General features: G+C 34.5%; 1 protein-coding gene across 1 annotated transcript; it reads left to right on the top strand.

Moving 5' to 3' along the window:
• Positions 1-2,582: 2,582 nt before the first annotated feature.
• LOC113492918 (gustatory receptor for sugar taste 64f-like) lies at positions 2,583-12,369 on the top strand. Its single transcript, XM_026870647.1, has 11 exons — positions 2,583-2,808; positions 5,644-5,788; positions 6,189-6,307; positions 6,791-6,970; positions 7,416-7,564; positions 7,915-8,037; positions 9,756-9,910; positions 10,204-10,248; positions 11,229-11,412; positions 11,653-11,742; positions 12,217-12,369. The coding sequence occupies exons 1-11, from the start codon at positions 2,757-2,759 to the stop codon at positions 12,349-12,351; spliced, it is 1,377 nt and encodes a 458-aa protein (XP_026726448.1). The 5' UTR covers positions 2,583-2,756; the 3' UTR covers positions 12,352-12,369.
• Positions 12,370-19,171: the final 6,802 nt, after the last annotated feature.

Genomic DNA, 19,171 nt, shown 5'->3' with positions numbered 1-19,171 from the left:
ACTGAAATATGTTGTTCAAATATTTTCAAATTATAAAATCTATAGAATTTCGTATAGAATTGCGTAAAATATTTGAAACCCTAATGTGTACCCTGTACTAAACTGTACCGCGACTGTACTATGATAATGTGGACTGTGAAGAACTGATGTTTCGATGTAACTATATATGGCCATAACATAATATAGGTAGGTATAACAATATGTACAATGTATTATTTATTAACTATCATAAAAATTACAATACTTATGGAGTTTCTTTTCCAGAAAAGCGACACTTAGAAACCGCGCAACTAGAGCCATTACTAACGTTTTGAAAGAGCCTGTTAAACGGCCTACTTGAAATAAAAAACTTTTCATGTTTGATTATTTTATTCTTTGAAAAAATACCTGATATTTAATTCGGAGAATATTTACTATTATAATAAATAATCATAATAAAAGTATATCTATCTAAATCAGTTAGAAACTAAAAGATAATAAAAACATACCTTCCTAAAACAGTTCCAAACTTGTCCAGGTAACAGGTGTACCCTTCCAATTTATTCGAAAGTCTTGAAGACAACTTCTGGTAAAGTGGAAAAACTGATGTAAAATTTGTTTAAAACTAGTAATACTTCATACATAAACCTTATTGGTCTGGTGCAAGGATTACTGCAGACTGAGGTTTTTGTTATTATTTTTATGGAATAAAAATTATAATAAATGCAGTTCTACATACCCGAACGCAAAATTCTTTCAAAAACTTTTTTAAACATCGCAATACGTTATTATAGAGTCCATTTTACAAAGGCTAATTTTAATAAAACCTATTTATAGGTACATGTTAACCTTTTTCCATTTACTTTCTTCTCAAGCTGGAGGCACGCTATAATTTATTATAGAGTACGTACTCATTAGATTTAAACTTTACCAAGAATAGTAATAATCACTTGCTAAAATGGCGAAAATAAAATATCCTGAGAAAACCAGAACAGTTGATGTATTTCAAAGTCGTATTAAGACAAATCACGAGTATCACGGACGCCCTAATTCCTGACAGTAGATTGCACAACAGCAATATAAATGGAGAAGAAATCATTCTTCCGGACTCGCATAAAAAATACAGAAGAAACTGCACTCAACCGATCAAAACACAACTGAATAAACAAAACAGCATTAACATTTCTGCATCGCTGGGCCCGTCACATATATTATTTACTGTTTTGTTTTGACAGAATATTCGTACATCGCAGCCTTAATGCATCGTCTGCGTCGATACTTTTATCAATATCTTATGAGATGAAGGAGGTTTTACTCGTGTTTATTTCATTGAAAATAGGTCAAGTGTGAATACGTGTTTGTGTAACGAAATCACTTTTATTAAATAAATGAAGAATGCTTGCACATGTCTCTAACCTTGTCTGTAGATTCGATAAATATATATGTGTATGGGTGTTTTAAGTAACCGTCTTCTCCGTCGTAAGACAATATTTCACGGATATTAGTTTCTCGGTGACTAGAAATATATTTGAATAAATACAGCTACACTTCCCCTTGCCAAACAAAATTTCGTCAATCGTATAGTCAAATGTATGGAAATGACATTTCGTTTTAATAAGTCACGTGACTTTTTATCACCGGTCATCTGACATCTCCATCTAAAACATTTTACAATTGAAGGATGTCATTTGGCCAGAGGGCCTGATCTTATTGGCTGACCAGTTGATTACATTAATCAGTCTTTCTCCCTTAGATGTCGATGTGAACATACAGTACAAATGTGAGTTCTTGAGACACCTAAAATTGTCATAAAAAAATCATAAACTTACCATATAAAACCACTTAGTACGAATCAAATGTGGTATCCACTATACCCAACACAAAGTCCCGTTAACAGGAGTCCTTACAAACAAACATTAACACACGTACAATTCTCAATCTATTAGAATCGAATGCTATCTTTCTAACACATACTAACACAACTTTGTCGACAGTAAATCCAATATTCAAAACACGCACACTAGTTATTTAGTTATGATATTAAACTGTTACCTGCAATGCTAATCTGGTATTAAAATGAATTACTGTGATATGTGAATGCAATTATAATTATTCGTCGACTAGCTTGGTTATTGTTCGCGAATTCCGTACCTAATATATGGAATGTTGTAATTTGTTGGTTAAAATTGTTCTGTAGGTAATTTTCATTCTGGTGCTATGAGATAAAGTATTTTGGAGATTAAATGGTGAATTGCTAAATTCTCACTTGTGCGTCAGACATAGCATAGGCATCCATGGATGTAGATCAGGAGTCCGCTTCCTAACCTACACAGTAATTGCTTGTTTGATTTTAACAGCAAAAATAGTTATGACAAGGAAGCAGCTGCAGCCGTACAGGAATCACCATGCCATACCGACTATAAGCGACGTGTCGGTGGTTCGATCCAGAGGACAAGCATTTGTGTGATCGACGAACACTTTGCCTAACTTTGAGTATCCTTGTACATGTGACTTGAACGTTTCTGAAAAAGTGCGAATACAAGGTTAGAAATTCTCAGTGCAGAAAGCGTTCCACAAAAAAAAAGCAAAAAATAAACCTTCAAATGAAAAAAACACAACGTTTTTCGCAAAACCATATGTTAAAATTACAGTAATAAAAAAATTTCACTAGTGCCAAAGGAACCCTAACTTAGACACGAAAGTAGTAAACAAAACAGTCCATTAACGGCCATTCGAATGATAGTAGTAAACACTATTTAGCTTCAACTCATATAGAAATGAGGCAAAAGTTGTTTAAAAGAAACATGGCGTTCTGGATTCCGGTCAACAGTAAGTTTCTCCCATTTTCTTTTATCTTAAGTAACTTATTTATATCAATAATATCACCTAGTAAATTATGTAGGTATAAGAACGGTCCCTAATGTGATGTTGATGGATTGAGCTGAAACTAGTCGGGTGATCTAGATATACGTGTGAGAAAATCGTTTTTAAACTATTAAAAACCCGCGAACACGAAAGACACATCAATATAGCATGTGAATATTCCACTATAATTGTTTAAATATATCACTAGTAGGGGATCAGTCAGTTTAGAGAATGATGAGTATTGATGACACTTGCACACTTCGTAGGAGATTCTGGAGTTAAATATTTAGGATTACTTAGCACTGTATCTAGAGTAAAATGTCTGAAATTAGTTAGTACTGCAATTATACTTTTTTTGAATACTCATCTCCACGTGTTTTTAATTTAAACCCTTGCAGTTTGTTGAAGCACATAAAGACGTGCGTAGCATAGAAAAAAATATTTTTATTAAAATGCTGACTGATTCAGAAATCTGATATATAATCTGCTGTCAAATTATATGTCATTGGTTTGTCAAATACTAATAATCGGTGACAACAATTGACTCGAATTTTGTCGAGTCACGAGAACCATTTTTCTATGAGCCTTCGATGCAAGGGAAAATATAATTAAAGATTGTAAAAATCACAAGCCTCTCTCCTAGGCTTTGAAGCAGTTTATCATAATCAAAGGCAGAAATACTTAAATAATTTTGTCGATAGCATAATCCTATTCCACGTTGAAATGGTTAAAACTTGACCACCTTTGAGATATTCCAATAAAGTTAGACAGACACCAATTTAAACTTAGGGCATTTATTGAACAATCTTACGGAGTTAAACCAAAGTTCGGAATCTACGAGTAAATCTGAATATTATAATGACACTGCAATGTGACGTACATTAATGCATTGTTAGGACTTGACCTGCTAACATGACTGTTATCACAAATGCTGCTATTGCAAAAGCGAGATGAAGTTATGGGTCTGTGTTATGCCTTCTTGCTTCCATGACTTTTGCAATTTAGGTTTAAGACCTTGTAATACAGTGATTGGAACAAATTGCAGCAATTATTTCCATATTTGTTAGATCCACGAATGCTTATCCTGAGTCCAATTCTCTAAGTGTGTGTCTTAAAAGTTAACACGGATGTCGCTTCATAAAAAACGTCAATAATCACATATTTAAGTAACATAATAGTGTTTCTGTACACACCTTAAATTTTGACATATCAGCTGATAAATTATTTCAAACCTGAACTACATCCAACCAGCAGAGTTTAAAACAACATTTATATTACGAACACAAATGACGTTTTATCGATATGACTCGGACAATATCGTGCAGGCTGCATGCGATTTTGATCGTTTTCAAACTGCAATATCAAATCTAAACTTTGACCTTAAGGGTGCATTTCCGTGGCTTGTGACTGATGCGACTGCAATGATTATTCATTCTTAGACTTAATATATACTCTATACTAATATTATAAAAAGGAAAGATTTGTTTGTTTGACACGAATAGGCTTCGAAATTACTGGTCCGATCTGAAAAAAATAGGGTTCCGTAAAATAAACCCAAGGTGTCATAACTTATATTATTATCTTCTAACCACGCGGAAGTCGCGGGAAACTGCTAGTAAAAAATAAATATTTAGATAATGCAACGATTTACTCACGCGTATTTATCGGGATCACCCGATTAGTTTCGGACCCAATCGGTCCTTAATCATGGGTTGACGCGGTAGGCATTCCCGATAAATACGAGTACCTACGTATGAGTTGCCTCATTCGGTAATGAATCATTCTCACGATAGTAACTATAGAAAAAATATTTAATTTATTTTCCTGGGTTTTAAAAGTAGAAGCAATTATAATATATCTTTCAGTTACTATACAATAATAATAATGCATAAGAAAACGATACAAATATTTTAAGAAACAGCAACAATTAAATAGATTCAGATTGCAAAATGACTAGACATACATAATATCAAAATAACAAAAATATCGAAGTCGCAAACCAATTTCCTATTGAAACCAAGGTATTGACCATTTAAGACTTCGAATTATTATTTATTAAAAAGGTACGGGTGCTAAACCTGCTTGCGATCGCATTCCACTGAGTCACACCTTTAAAAACACAAAAACAAGTGACTCTCGATTTTGACGTTCGAATAATATTTCCTTAATATGGTTTGATTTATTTACACACACCTGCATTCAATGTGTATGTATGTAGGTAATAGGTACTAGTATATTACATTAGTAGCAAGTTTTACTGTTCTTGACATCCTTGTGCAGACTGGTGCTCTAAACGAAGTAATATTTGAGCTGAGTCAAGAAAAATGGCTAGAAGAAGATTGGATGATTTCAATCCAACGTTGATAAGAATAAGAGGTAGTTTTAATTTTGAATTGCATTTCTTAATACAGTATTTTTTGTGTACTAGTGTAAAGATTTCGTACAAAGAATTTTTTATTATATTTTTTTTTAACAATTTAAATAAAACTCCTCAGTAAACAATCAATTTTGAACACAAAATAATTTAAAACCCAGTGCAAAAAACTGAAACTGTGATATATTCTCCCTTTTCTTTACTTTTCTTTTCAATAATAGATACTTTTGCCTCCAATGCCTCTAAATTTGATGCGCTCAACAGCTGCAGGAGCAACAGCATCTCTATGCAGAAATAAAACTTTGTTTCTAATAAACATCGCCTTTCTGCAATGCCTCTAAATTTGATGCGCTCAACACCTACAGCAGCAACATCATCTCTTTAGTAACTAAACACCGCTTCCTAAACCAATTTATTCCTCTCAGAGAACAAGGTCCACGTGAGCAAGGTGAAGCCGCGGCACAACATCGTGACGTTTCAGAAGGCGCTGCGGGCGACCGTCATCGTGGGGCAAGCCTTCTCTCTGATACCATTTGTTGGTGTCTTCACTAACGATGCCAATGATGTCAAGTAAGTCTTGCATGCATACATTGCATTATATAGAAATATATTTTTAACAACAAAGAGTCAGTTGAATATACAACTTCTTTAAATTTTAATTTGGCCTTTTTAACTGGTTTTTTGGTAAGCCATTAAAATTTAATTTCTCTTAATAAATTTACCGTTTCAAATAATTTTATGAAAGAAAAACATTTAACACTCCTAGGGTTTAGTTTTATCGTAATTCGTGACGTAGATACGTCAATTGAGAACCTCTTTGTTGACAGTAATTCAAAATACTTGTGAATAATGTTAGCAAATGACATGACTACTTATTGTTTAAACCAGCTTCAAGTTGAAATTTGAATTCAACATCTTTAGTAAGGTAATCACTTAATACCTTATTTTACTTTTGTTTCCCTATCACCAGATTCGTGAGAACATCATGGAAGTGTGTCTACTCGCTAATGTCTCTCTTCGGACAGATGTTCATGACCGTGTTATGTATAAGCAAGCTGGCTAAAACCACCATCTCACTTAACGGCACTTGTAAGTACATTAGAAATAAGAATGCAAACACCTTTAATAAAAAATCAGGACTAAAAAAAAGTTTGTACTTGTCGGGTACCACTACGTCAGTCCTCCATTTATCGAATAAGTAATTAGAAAAGTATTTAGTCAAAAAAACGAATCTTCTACTAAGTACTTTAAAATTTTCAAATTGATAAAAGTCTAGTTTTTTAACATAGCCTTTGCTTTTGGCTGCTTTCATCATTGACACATTTGATTTTTTTTCTAAACAATAAAATCGCTCTGTCTTTATAAATCAAGATAAAGCTTTGTAAATAAGTAGGATCTAGACTTAAGAAGTATAGCGAAGGATGTATTTCCTCGATGATGGAATCGAAACGTAGCCTTTTTGATCGGCTAGTGTGTAATCATTTCCACGTTCATTCACTGCAGGAATATAAAACACCATCTCTCCAATTAAATGCGAACAAATACCTACGTCATTTCAATTATTTTTTTCAGCGCCCGTGATCTTCTACGTGACGACTTGCGTGACAATGATGATGTTCTACCAAGTGGCACGCCGGTGGCCAGAGCTAGTGCAGCACATATCTAAGGCGGAGGAAATAGATCCCAACTTCGATAGTCACTTAACAAGGAAGTGTAATATCACTTGTGGGATCGTACTGTTTTTGGCTCTGAGTAAGTATGAAGTTTATATGTACCCCTAAAGTGCTTTCCTCCGTAGCCAATCGGTGCGATGCTACTCATTAGGCAGCGAGCAGGAATTGGAGAAGGAGAGTTGAAAATAAACGTCTATGGGGTGTCGTGGGATAAGCGTGCCCTAAGTATATGTAGCAGTACACTAAAATAGACTGACGATGATATTTTAAGGATAATGACTGCCTATAAGTCAAAATTCATTTTCAGTGCACCAGATAGATAAGTTAAAAATAGATACACACGTATTTTTGCCTCAACAATATAAATTGACTAAGATAAACTATTTTAAAGTTAAAGGGTTGTGACTCAATGACGTCATCCATCATCGTCCGTATTATACGCAAAAATGCCTTAACTGCTTATACTTACAGTTCAATGTTTGAATGCTTGAACATACCTAAGTTGCTTCATCTTCATGTTTCAGTGGAACACATTCTCTCTTTGCTGTCAGCATTCGCGGGCGCTGCAGTATGCAACGCTAATATGGATACCTACGAGGGATTTGTCCGACACTTCTACCCCTGGGTCTTTAACTTTATACCTTATTCCATGATACTGGGGCTCGTCACTCAGGTACTTAACCGATATAAAAAATGAGAAGTTTGTTACATTTTGTAGTAAAATTCAAAACAAGAGGAGGTTCAGTTTGTGAAAAATACCTACCTCTGTTAAAATTCATGTCCACTTTTGCTTTTACTAAATTTCGCTGCTATGCAAATACCATTCCAGTGATATTTAATTTATTTTTATTTTCGATCTGTACTAGGAAAAAATGATTTTTAATATAGTATGTAGCGTGCAAACTATGCAGCTATGGAAGCTTTTGAAAGGTTATGGAAATTGCTATGGAATGTTATGAAAATTGTATGGCTACCTCCTCCCAATTTCCAAAAGGACTGCAGTAATTTTCCTTAATTTTTCAGTTCCTTCACTTCCAATCGACATTCATCTGGAACTTCTCCGACTTGTTTGTGATATGCATGAGTTACTATTTGACGTCCAGAATGAAGCAGGTCAACAAAAAGTTACTGGCGGCGCAAGGGAAGGTGAGCAAATAGATAAATATACAATTACGGACTGTTTCAGCACTGTTGATAGATTTTTCAAGTTTTCAAGATTAAGTTTGATAGATTTTTTCATACAAAGAATGTAAAATTTTGCAATTTATCTGCCAGATAGCGGTTAATCCGTGATTATGAAACAAGCGCCTAGAAAAGTATATTCGCAGAATACGCGATTTCTCCTAACCAGATTTTATGTGTAACTGTTATTCCATCTACCTCCATACCTTTTTTTTTGAGCAACAAGTTTTAATTTCAAGCTTCAAACATGCAACCCCCACACAACAAATATACCATCATAAAATACCGTGAAAAGAAAAAAATATCTCGCGACACTTATACAAACAAAGGCTAGACATATTCAACCTAAACAAAAAAGTATTCATCATTCAAAGCCTACACATTTTACGCAACGTACATTTTACGTAATTTGTCATCTGAATAAAAACGATTCCGTAAAAAATGTAAAGTATTCAACGTGAATGGTTTGCTGACGGTGGCGGTCAAACACACTCGTGACACAGGGATGACGTATTATTATATTTATACTAAGCGTATTTGAATATTATAAGGGATTCTGTTTTATGTAATTTTATTGATAAGCATGTTTTATTGATGACACAGTTACGTGAAGCTCATTTTGCTTCCACACACAAAAATCGGTCAATGGCGAGTCGGACTCGGGATTCTGAGAGTTTTTGTTCAAATGTCCAAAAAAATGATATTATGTATTAGAACTATTGCATACATTATAGACCCTCGAAGAATAATTTGTATATTTCTTTCGACTAAGGTTTACTGTACGAATACTCTTAGTCAAAAACTCTACGATTACTAACAGATTTCCAAAATAAATGTATAAATAAAATGTTGAAACAAAATTTGGTGGAAACCAAAAATCCATTATTACCAAAAAGAAGTAAAAAAATATTACTAGGACAATTGTTGCGGACTATAAAAAAGAACACCAAATTTGCCTCAAAACCTTTAATTAAAAACACACCTACTTCAATCGTAGCTCCAAAACATACTCCTTCATTGTACTCCAACTGCATTCAGTCCGTATAATGCTCTTATAGAGGCTTAACAAAGTTCGTCAGCTGATGTGAGTGACTGTCTCCAACGGCGCACGTTCCCACGGTAACAACTTCGACGCTCGAGTACAATTTCAATAGTCCCCCAAATATTTAAATGAAATAAGCAGAACAAACTGTTACTGAAAATAAAAATAAATAAAAAAAATATTTTGTATTTTTAAGACAACCACTAAGTAAAATAGTAATATTAAATCAGAATCAAAATCAAAAACAAAAGTTTTTATTTTAAGTAGGCCTTCTTCCAGGCACTTTCAAAACGTTAAGGTGATGGCCCTAGTTGCGCGGTTCCAATGTGTCACTCTTATGGAGAAGAACCGGCAAGAAACGCCATAAGTTACTCTTTCAAAAAAATGTATTAGAAGGCACAGATTATAACACCGATAACTCTTAGACAACGTGAAGACTTCAAGGGGCCATCACCGATAACGCTCGCTTACAAGCGGAAATATAAACGTCAATGTATAAGAAACACACACAATTATGCAGATATCCACTTTTGCTAGTAGGTGCTTCCACGATTTCCACTCAAAAACTTTGGGTTCTTCAATTAATAATCATCACATTAAAAATATATAAATACAAGCTGATCTGTATAAAATTTTGCAGTACCTACCCGAAGTATTTTGGAAGACGACTCGCGAGGACTACTGCAGAGCGACGCAGATTGTGCGCAAAGTCGATGACGTCATCAACGGGATCGTCTTCATATCCTTCACGAATAACCTGTTCTTCATCTGTTTACAGCTATTTAATACGTTGGAGTAAGTATTCTGAGGCTATAGCTAGCACTGTAGTACTTTTACCTGATAAAGTTAGTCAATTCCATTTTTGGAAACAGTCAGACTAGAAAATACTTCGCATTAGTGTATACACTTTTACCCGACCCCCGAAATTGTTTCCACTAATCATTTCCACAACAACAATAACGTTACTTTAAAAGAAGTGGTTTGATCAGGGGTCGAGAGGTAGCCAGAAATGACAAAATGACATAAACTCATCACACGTATTCTATTTTCTTAAAAAAATATTTAATCTATTGTCCGCACTTTTACAGAGACGGCCTAAAAGGGACCGGAGAGTGCAGCAGCAAGAACAAAAAGTGAGTTACTCAGCACAAATTAAACTACCTATCAATACATAATGAAACCTTGCAGACCTTGACGGTCCAATGTAAAAATTCTATTTTCACGAACATCTGCCTAGCCTTTATCCAACAACGTTGCTAATGGCTCTAACTAACCGTAACGTAACGACTGTAAAAGATCTAAAAATAATAGCAGAAACCTACAATTAAAGGCACCTGCCAAAACACGCAGGAACCCATCCATCTGGTCATGGACTTGTGCAGTTTTAGCTAAGCCACGAGTTCCTCAATAATTACACGATAATTAACCTAATTCTAATTAAAACTCGCTATAAACAAAGATTTCTATTTTCTTTGTTCAACTATTCTTGCAGTCCTAACTTCTCGGAATAATTAAACGCGAGATAACACTGAAAGTAACTACTACTTTATCTTAGTTCAAAAGAAAACAAGCTTAACACTAGAGATCTCGATAATTGGAAAGGTACTTAGAGTAGCGAAGACAGTCACTGTACACAATAAACGAAGAAAGTCGCAGTAAAAAGAAAAACCAGTAGATCGTACGATTTGGAAACGTGACTCTGAGGGATCCGTACAAATAGGCTTAGGATAAATAAATTTGTGGGTGTCAAATTGGTTTATCCTAACGTAATCTTTTTTTTTGTATTTGTAGTGGCAGAAGAAACACATCATCTGTGAAAATTTCAACTGCTTAGCTCTCAAGGTTCATGATACCTAGACAATTGACTGTTTACTGAGCCTGGTGACGGCTCCGCTTTCTGTCCATCGGACCATCCGGGACAGATGGACAGAAAGCGGAGCCTCAGTAATAGGGCTACGTTTTTACCCTTAGGTTACGAATCCCTAAAATGGAAAACTATTTACTCCGATTGATACTATTTTGTTTAAGATAGAAAAACGATTCAAGACTACACTGCAGTAAGTCAATCTAGTATTTTTTTTAAACTTTATTATTTTTTCTCCTCTTTTTGCAGGATAGTAGTCCCAAAGACAGGTCCTCTCGGCGGCCACGAAGCAGCGACGTATTTCCTCTTTTCCCTGGTCTACCTTCTGTCTAGATCTGTGGCTGTATCTCTGATAGCATCGCAAGTGAACAGTGCGTCCTCTGTGCCAGCGCCGGTGCTGTACGATGTGCCATCACCAGTGTATTGTATTGAGGTACGAATGGTGTTAGAACAGGATAGATATAACATAAAATGTCTGAGGAAGATAGAAAAAGATATAGGAAATGGCGTACTTATTACTACCTCTATAGGTATAAAGCTGTTGAAATTGGTGCAGCAAAACATCGCATTCGGCTGCGTTTTAAAGATGCGAGTATATTTGACTGTCCTGTCAAAATGTGTGTATTTCCTTAGAGGAAATATTTTTTTACATAATATACCGTTTTTTGTATAGGTACAAAGATTTTTAGACCAAGTTAACGGGGACAAGGTCGCACTGAGTGGTCTGCAGTTTTTCTCTGTAACTAAAGGATTACTTCTAACGGTAAGTTATAATTTCGAACTAATGATAACTTTAAAACGTTATAATTACATTTCATTTCAATTAAATTGGAGGTTAGATAAACTGTTGGTCTATGTTAAATTGGGCTAACTTGGATGAGACCAAACTGACCCAGCATAAAGATAGAGACAGAATAATGATGTCAACGAACATGTCATAAATTTCTTTCTTGAGTTGAGCTAACACATGCCGTTGGCATATATGAAGCGATAGTGGGAGTGGGTTCTAAGAAGCAAAAGATAAAGAATCGTGTTGAAAGAGACTTTTTTCCAGCCGTGGAACACAGTAGCTAGAAATAAACACGCTGAAACCCCACAAAATTTATTATAACAATCAAACAATTTTCTTTTTTACTTTATCAATTGACCTTGCTCCGTTCCAGCCTTGAGGCATCGTTACACTAACGACGTACATACGCCCAATTGAACTAATGCTCCATATATACGTTCTGTACAGGTGGCCGGGACTATAGTGACGTATGAGCTAGTGATGTTCCAGTTCAAGACACCGACTCCACAGCTGAACACGACTACGCCAACTCTATCATCAATATATAATGTAACTAGTACCTTGGGTGCATTGGTTACTTAAACATTCGTTTGTTTTATTCTGATACTCATTTTAATTAGAAATTTAAAGGCTCCTTCTGGCTGGGAAAAAAATGAAATGTTACCCGACATGGGATCCTTTAAACGGGTAGTTGTATTACATACATATTTAGGTATTTGAAAGAAAATCAATAAGATTTAAAGATGTAATTGCAATACATTTTTAGTTAGCTCTTACGTCTTCAAATATTCCGCTTGCTTGGTCTATTGCTTCTTCTATCAGTTTTGTGATTTATTTATTTAATTATCTCACAAATCTACAATTACAGTTTACTTAACCTAATGCGGTAGCTAGGACTAAACAAAGGTCTAAGTATTTATGTGAACTAGGGTATATTCGGGGTATCGCCTTATGTTGGATGCTACCCACACTGTACATACCCCGGTGGCTTTGGCCCAGAAGTTATCGGGCAAGCGATGCAAAAGCATTTTTGAAAAACATTACTGTTTGACCACACCACTGCACACTCCTATTTCCCTAATAAGCAGAAACTAGAATTAAATGACACAAAATATACAACGGTTCAGAATTAAATCCTCAGGGAAGCTTGTTCCGCAAAACATAGCAGGCAACCTCTATATTCTAGAGCAAAACATTAAGTAAAGTATGCAAAACAGAGAATATTTCATATGAGACTACCGTTTACAGTAAGTATCATAACTTGGCGGGAACAATAGCTAACATGTAAATTTTATCGTCCGAATGTAAAGGAAACTCTACTGATGACTCTACGAATAATGCTTGGTGTTAAGACGATAAGTTTTTAAATTAAGAAAGTAATTATCTACAGCTAGATATTTTCTGAAATATGATTAATTTAGGAGACTTGAGCCTTGTGATTTCAATGTTTGTAAAACGACCGCGTCACAAGAATTAAGCGATGAGCGTGTAAGCGACGTTTAAAAAGATTGCTTACTTCACGGCTGAAGTCTAAGAGGTCGAGTCTTCTTTGCAGCAATTATTTTTCAGCATATTTATTTCCTTGTTACAAGATTGTGGTATCAGATAAACAAAATACCACCATGCATTAGTACAGTAACATAAGATGCGATCCCCGTGGGTATACAAAAACAAATGTGCTATTGATTTCCTTATTGGCGTTGACATTTATCGAAATCGTCCTGGGAGACGCCACAAACTCGAGCATTCAAAGCTATGAAAGTTACACATTGCATTCCAAAAAGAAAACTGTACAAAATTAGATTTTTATACTTTGACAATAAGAGTTATTGCAAGTTTCGGTTATTCTTCTCCACTCTCTCGGCCCAAAACTTTTAAACGGCTCAATTGATTTTTATCAAACATCTAAGTTCAATCTCACATTATTCACCTTTAACATAAAACAATCTAATATCATTTAATCTGTATGTAAGCTATAATGCCACAAACAGACAGATAGATGCGTCAAAATTAAAGCACCCCTTTTTACGTCGGGATTTCATATGATTGAAATTTATTTTTTCCATTTTTGTACTTCCTAACAATATCAAAGACTCTACAAAAATCAACTTTACAAACACCTTTACAATAAAACTTATCAACCTCTCGCCATATTGTTTACATTTAAGTATGTTGTAACAAAATTTATCCAGCTAATTGCATCCTTCCTGCAACAAAAGTAAGGCGAAGACTAGAAACTTGCTTCGATGGCGCTCAATAGACGTTATTTGTTCCATTAAGCGATGCTCGCACATTGTAAAGGTACGTGGGCACTCCGCTTAATAAGTACGTGGACTTCTGTTATTGAGGTTTTCTTCTTTAGGTGTTGCAGTTGAAGTAACTTCGTTAGGTAAATACGGTTAAATTAGCAAAGGTGTAGATTGAAAATGAATGTTAACTATGTCTTAAAAGTTTAGCATAGGTATTTGTATTAGGTTTTAAAGCTATCATGGTATTTTGGGCAAAAAAAAACCTGCTTTTGTTCCTACTACCGCTTCAGGAAGATATTTCAAAAGAAGAAGAGTTCTACCTGGGAATTGAACCCATGACAAGCCGCGCACAGTTGTTTTGGTGTGGTGACCCTGACCTGCAAACTAATTGGTTGTAGCAGCCCTCTATTGTCCAAATCACCTTGATAACTAAGTTCATAGAGCCTTGCTCTTTTAATGTAGAGTCATAATATATTAACTGTAATAAATCTAATAATTTCTGCATTTTAACAGACGAACTCCTTAATACTATAAGCTAAATCAATCCTGAATATTGAAATAGAAACGGCAATATTATACTGATGCCAGCTCCAGAAATTTTCAATCGTAACATTACGCAAATTTCTCGGTTGGAAATATACGGAGAGTGAAGTTTCTAGCAGACGCATTGCTTATAAAGTCTTCACTAGTCTACACTGGAATAGTACTTGTTTCTATCATTTTATTATTTGGTAAAATTATTAGGTAAGACCATTCATAATTGTCCATGTCATTATAATATTAGACTTGGTTGAAAGCTTTTGGTAAACCTTAATGAGCAACTCTGATTCGAATTCCTCATTGTATTGTGACTATGACTGTAATACAATTGTTAATGTTTTTTTTAAAACGCTCAAATGTGACAGTTTTAGGTAACGTGACATGACGAAACGAAATTATTATTTTCATTTATTCATGGGCGTTAGCGATTGTACATTTGACTCTCGTAGAGTATTGGGCTTTCATTTTTAAACTTTTATTTTCCTAGCCTACTGTGTCCCAATGCTGGGCAAAGGCCTCCCCCAAATCCTTCCACGACTCTCTATTCTGGGCCGCATGGAACCAGCCTGGTTGGTAAGCGTTAAGGTCGTCTCACCACCGCTTCCTAGGTCAAATACGCTTCCTAGGAAAAATACTATTTAAATTTCTTTACGGTAAATGTATTCGTAACTTAACAATGCAATGCTCATCATATATCCTGTAGTAATTCATTATTATTATGCACGCGAATGGCGCACATCAATTGAATGCATAGTTTTTTCTCTTGCAGAATCCCATGCATTTAGATGTTTTTTTTTTAACTTAAATAACTATATATAATATGTCAGTCTACTAATAATTATTTACTCACCGTTATATTCCTTGGGGGCTAATTGAGAGGCGTCCGGGGACATCCTCTACTTAATTAAAGCCATATAACATAATTAGTGACGCCTAATTAATTAGATCTTACTACACACAAAGACACTTAATTGTGAGTAAGCCTAAGACGTCTGTGCCTAGTTTTTTTTCATAAAACAAAAGTCAACTCGCAAAACTGTACACCACTTCGAAAAGAGTCGAACTTTTATCCACACTTTGAACTGTAAATGCTGTATATGGTACTGTCCGAAGACTCAGTAACACTGCAAAGTTACGATTAGAAGCTACAGTGGAACAAACAAACAGACTCTCATACACAGCAAACTATTAGATCGATTTTCGGTTCCAAGGGTTCCGTACAAAGACTCCGCTGTCTATCCATCTGTCATTATTGTACATGAAGCTACATATATAGTTATTTTCACAGTTAATATATTTATGTTGAAGTTAAATAACGAGCGATTTGCTAGGTTTCAAACGACAAAGCTGACGTCCACAATAGATTTCTGTAAGTTTTCAAAACTCAGGAAAGAGTTTAGTCAAATCTAAAAGAACGCAACCAGAGCGGAAAGTGATTTAATAAATTATTTCAAATGTAATTCTTAAAGCTAATTCTATTATTGTCAAAAATAATAGGGAATTAGCCATATATCTGTATCTGTATCACATTTTATTTTACTATAATATATAGTTAACAGAATGTTTACACAATTAGGTATCAGTAGTTCTCAATTATTAAGTTTAAGAATCTGACTTTCCCGTCCAAGCGGCCATAAAAAGAAATGTGTTGAAACAAATCGTTTGGGTTACAAATATCTTTTCTCAACCAACAAATCATGACCGCTACAACTTTTTAAACTTCGTATTTATATTTCAAAAACATCAACTGCTAAGTAACTAATGTTAAAAACTGTTCATGTTTTTTAGATTGAGTAGAAACCTAAAAAATCACTCTAGTAACGTAAACTCCTGAAACGCAACTAAAAGATATCTTCTATTCCATGTGTGTATTGGAACTGCACTGTTTTTTTCATCAGCGGTTGTCAATTGTTCTAAAATAGAAGTTACTAACTAAACACGTCACAAAGGTACTTACAAGGATTCAGCCTTCAACCATAATCACACAAATCTATTTGTAAGCCGAGAGGAAGCAGTATATTTTCAAACCTACAATTAAGTCTTTTAACAGAAGAAAAATTCAATTAATCTCAATCTTTCTTTATTACACAGAATGAGGTGCAAAAAATCACACTTAACCTTTATAAAATTGATATAAATACTGAAATCTTGACTCGCTAATGTTGAATTATAAACGAGTGCTCCAATATTTTGCACCTTATTACATTTTATATTAAATGGATCAAGTGTAATTGAAGGTGTGGGATGATGCAGACATTCGAGATTGAAGTAAATCCTTTTTGATGTGATACAGAAATGAAAAAAGTTTATTTTCCTTTTTTATTTTTGTGAAGTATTTTTTGGACTGTCATGTCAATCTGTATTAATTCGGTATTAAGGCTCGTTGCTCTGTCATTTAATGTATAATGACATAAATATTTTGAAGCCTGTTAAAAAGAATTAACTGTTCATTATTCGACGATAGCTTAAAATTTCAGTTGCTCTACACTCCCAGGTTGCAAGGTACGAAAATCCATTGTTAAGCTTTTAATTTCTATCTAAAACTATATCTAAAACTCTTAACTTGAAAACTAAAATATTTTTTTCGGACTCATATACGTATTAGATAAGCAATAAGTGAAGATAGCTGGACTCGTAAGTGAAAATTATAATCTAGTTAATTCACCAATGCGAATCTTCGACCATCATCCGGAAAATTAACTGGATTTCTATTAAAATACAAGCGATATGATAAAAGTACAGAAATATATCCATATTTTCTTTTAAAAATAAACATTCATATTGAATAATTTACCGTCTACTAATAGGGAGCTTCACTCAAAATTAATTTCACCACATAAATCCCACAATAAGGTTAACGTTTTAATATCGTTTTATTATCCTATTAAAATCGTTGCGGATCTTTAATTATTTTTAAGCTCATTATACAAGCACCGGCGTGTCGTTTAATGATTAAGCCCGACTTCGACTACGTCACTGCACATTTTAATTTCATAAAGTGTATACAGGTTTATGAAATTGCGGTGTCTACTTTAACAGATGTGGAAGCAAGACGCTGCTCTACGCGTTGTAGAGCGCTATCTCGCTCTCACGTAGGCTTGAAGAATTAATAATATTAATGTAACAAAAATGTATTTGGAAATAACGCGTCCATTTTGCTCGAGTTTTTGTCCGCAGGGTTTCCCCCGTTTCAGCCAAGATTAATAAACGTCATTTCGAAATCACGTCTTTTAGCATTATTTGCAGTGGTTTTATTTATAATGAAACAAGGTTGATTTTTCGCTGTTTATTGTCATCTAATATTGAGACAAGAACATCAAGCGTAGTTCAATTAGCCTCATCATTAGGATAAAAATATAGTAAACTGCAACATTTATAGTTGCATAAAGACAGTTAAAGTTATATAAGCAATTAAATTGATAAAAAATCCGCTGGCATTGGCATTTTGGGACACCCTGTAAGCTTCAAAAGATTTTCTCTACCTACAAAAATACAGAATCTCTAAATAAAATATATACATATCACATTATTGGATTACCTCCTCAATACAGAGATCTTAAAAAGCCTTTTTTGCGTTCATATTCGTTCCTTTCACTCGTGTTTATTAAGTATCACAAGTAAGACTTGTTAACAATTTGTAATAAAAATGTAAATATGATCTCGAGAAAGCTCTCAAATCAGCTTATTGCCACAGATCAATAAATAGGTAGACAGCATACTTATACAGTGTTTTCTAAATTAGAGAAAGCATGTCCTTAATTTGCAAAATTTTTATGAAGCTGACTCACTGCATTAATAGCCGATTAGTCACAATGCGAAGTCCTCCATGCATTACATATTGCAATAATAAATTGTGGAATCCACGAACGCTTGCCTAAGTCTACCTAACTTGTACATGTGACTTGAATGTTTGTAAAGCCCCCTGATACATAGGATTAAGTTCTTTACGATTGCGGCGCGATATTTTTTTTTTTTAGAAAATGTTTTAGTTTGCCATTTTAATGCTAAAAAATCTACTGTTGTTGTATTACGAAACGGGATTTGTTGATTTTATTTATATGAATTACATGTTAATTAATCTTATTACCCAATATTACAGGCATTTGTATCAATTATTTTTCTCACTCTGAGTAGGGAGGTTCTATCTATCATTTCCTTGATCTGTGCTTACACACAAAAAGTATTACTTGAGCTAAAATTAAAAATGTTTTGTGAACATTTCAAATTATTTCGTGTAGAGTTCAGATTCGAGTTTGAGTCGGTACACAAGTATTCACTGCGTGGGTTGAGAAAGTTTAATATTTGTATATTGTAATAATGGTATTCAGGCGAAAATGAAAGAGAAAGCCGACATTACTATGGCTAAGGCGATATTGAAGTTTTTATATTTATGTCTGGTGCGAACTTGAAAGTGGTTCATCATCAACACTATCGCAGTCCTTATAGCGTCCTTTCTCGGATATACATATATCCTCAAAAACCCGCCACGACACGTGACGCCGCGCTCTCAACCCCTGCATCGACTAGCATGTTTCCAGATATCGTAGAACCATCTTTCTGGTGGGCGACTCCTGCCTAGTGTGGTTATTCTGGGTTTCCTCGCTAATGTTTTT

Source organism: Trichoplusia ni, chromosome 4 (genome assembly GCF_003590095.1).
Source record: "Trichoplusia ni isolate ovarian cell line Hi5 chromosome 4, tn1, whole genome shotgun sequence".
NCBI lineage: Eukaryota > Metazoa > Arthropoda > Insecta > Lepidoptera > Noctuidae > Trichoplusia > Trichoplusia ni.
The sequence above is the reverse complement of the archived record's forward strand: the minus strand, read 5'-3'. Positions and strand labels throughout refer to the sequence as shown.

Excerpts from the sequence above, each read along its gene's own strand:
- LOC113492918 (XM_026870647.1), top strand. The coding sequence starts at position 2,757 with ATGAGGCAAAAGTTGTTTAAAAGAAACATGGCGTTCTGGATTCCGGTC. Across the intron at positions 5,789-6,188 it reads AACGATGCCAATGATGTCAA|ATTCGTGAGAACATCATGGA; the intron begins GTAAGTCTTGCA and ends CCCTATCACCAG. Across the intron at positions 9,911-10,203 it reads CAGCTATTTAATACGTTGGA|AGACGGCCTAAAAGGGACCG; the intron begins GTAAGTATTCTG and ends GCACTTTTACAG.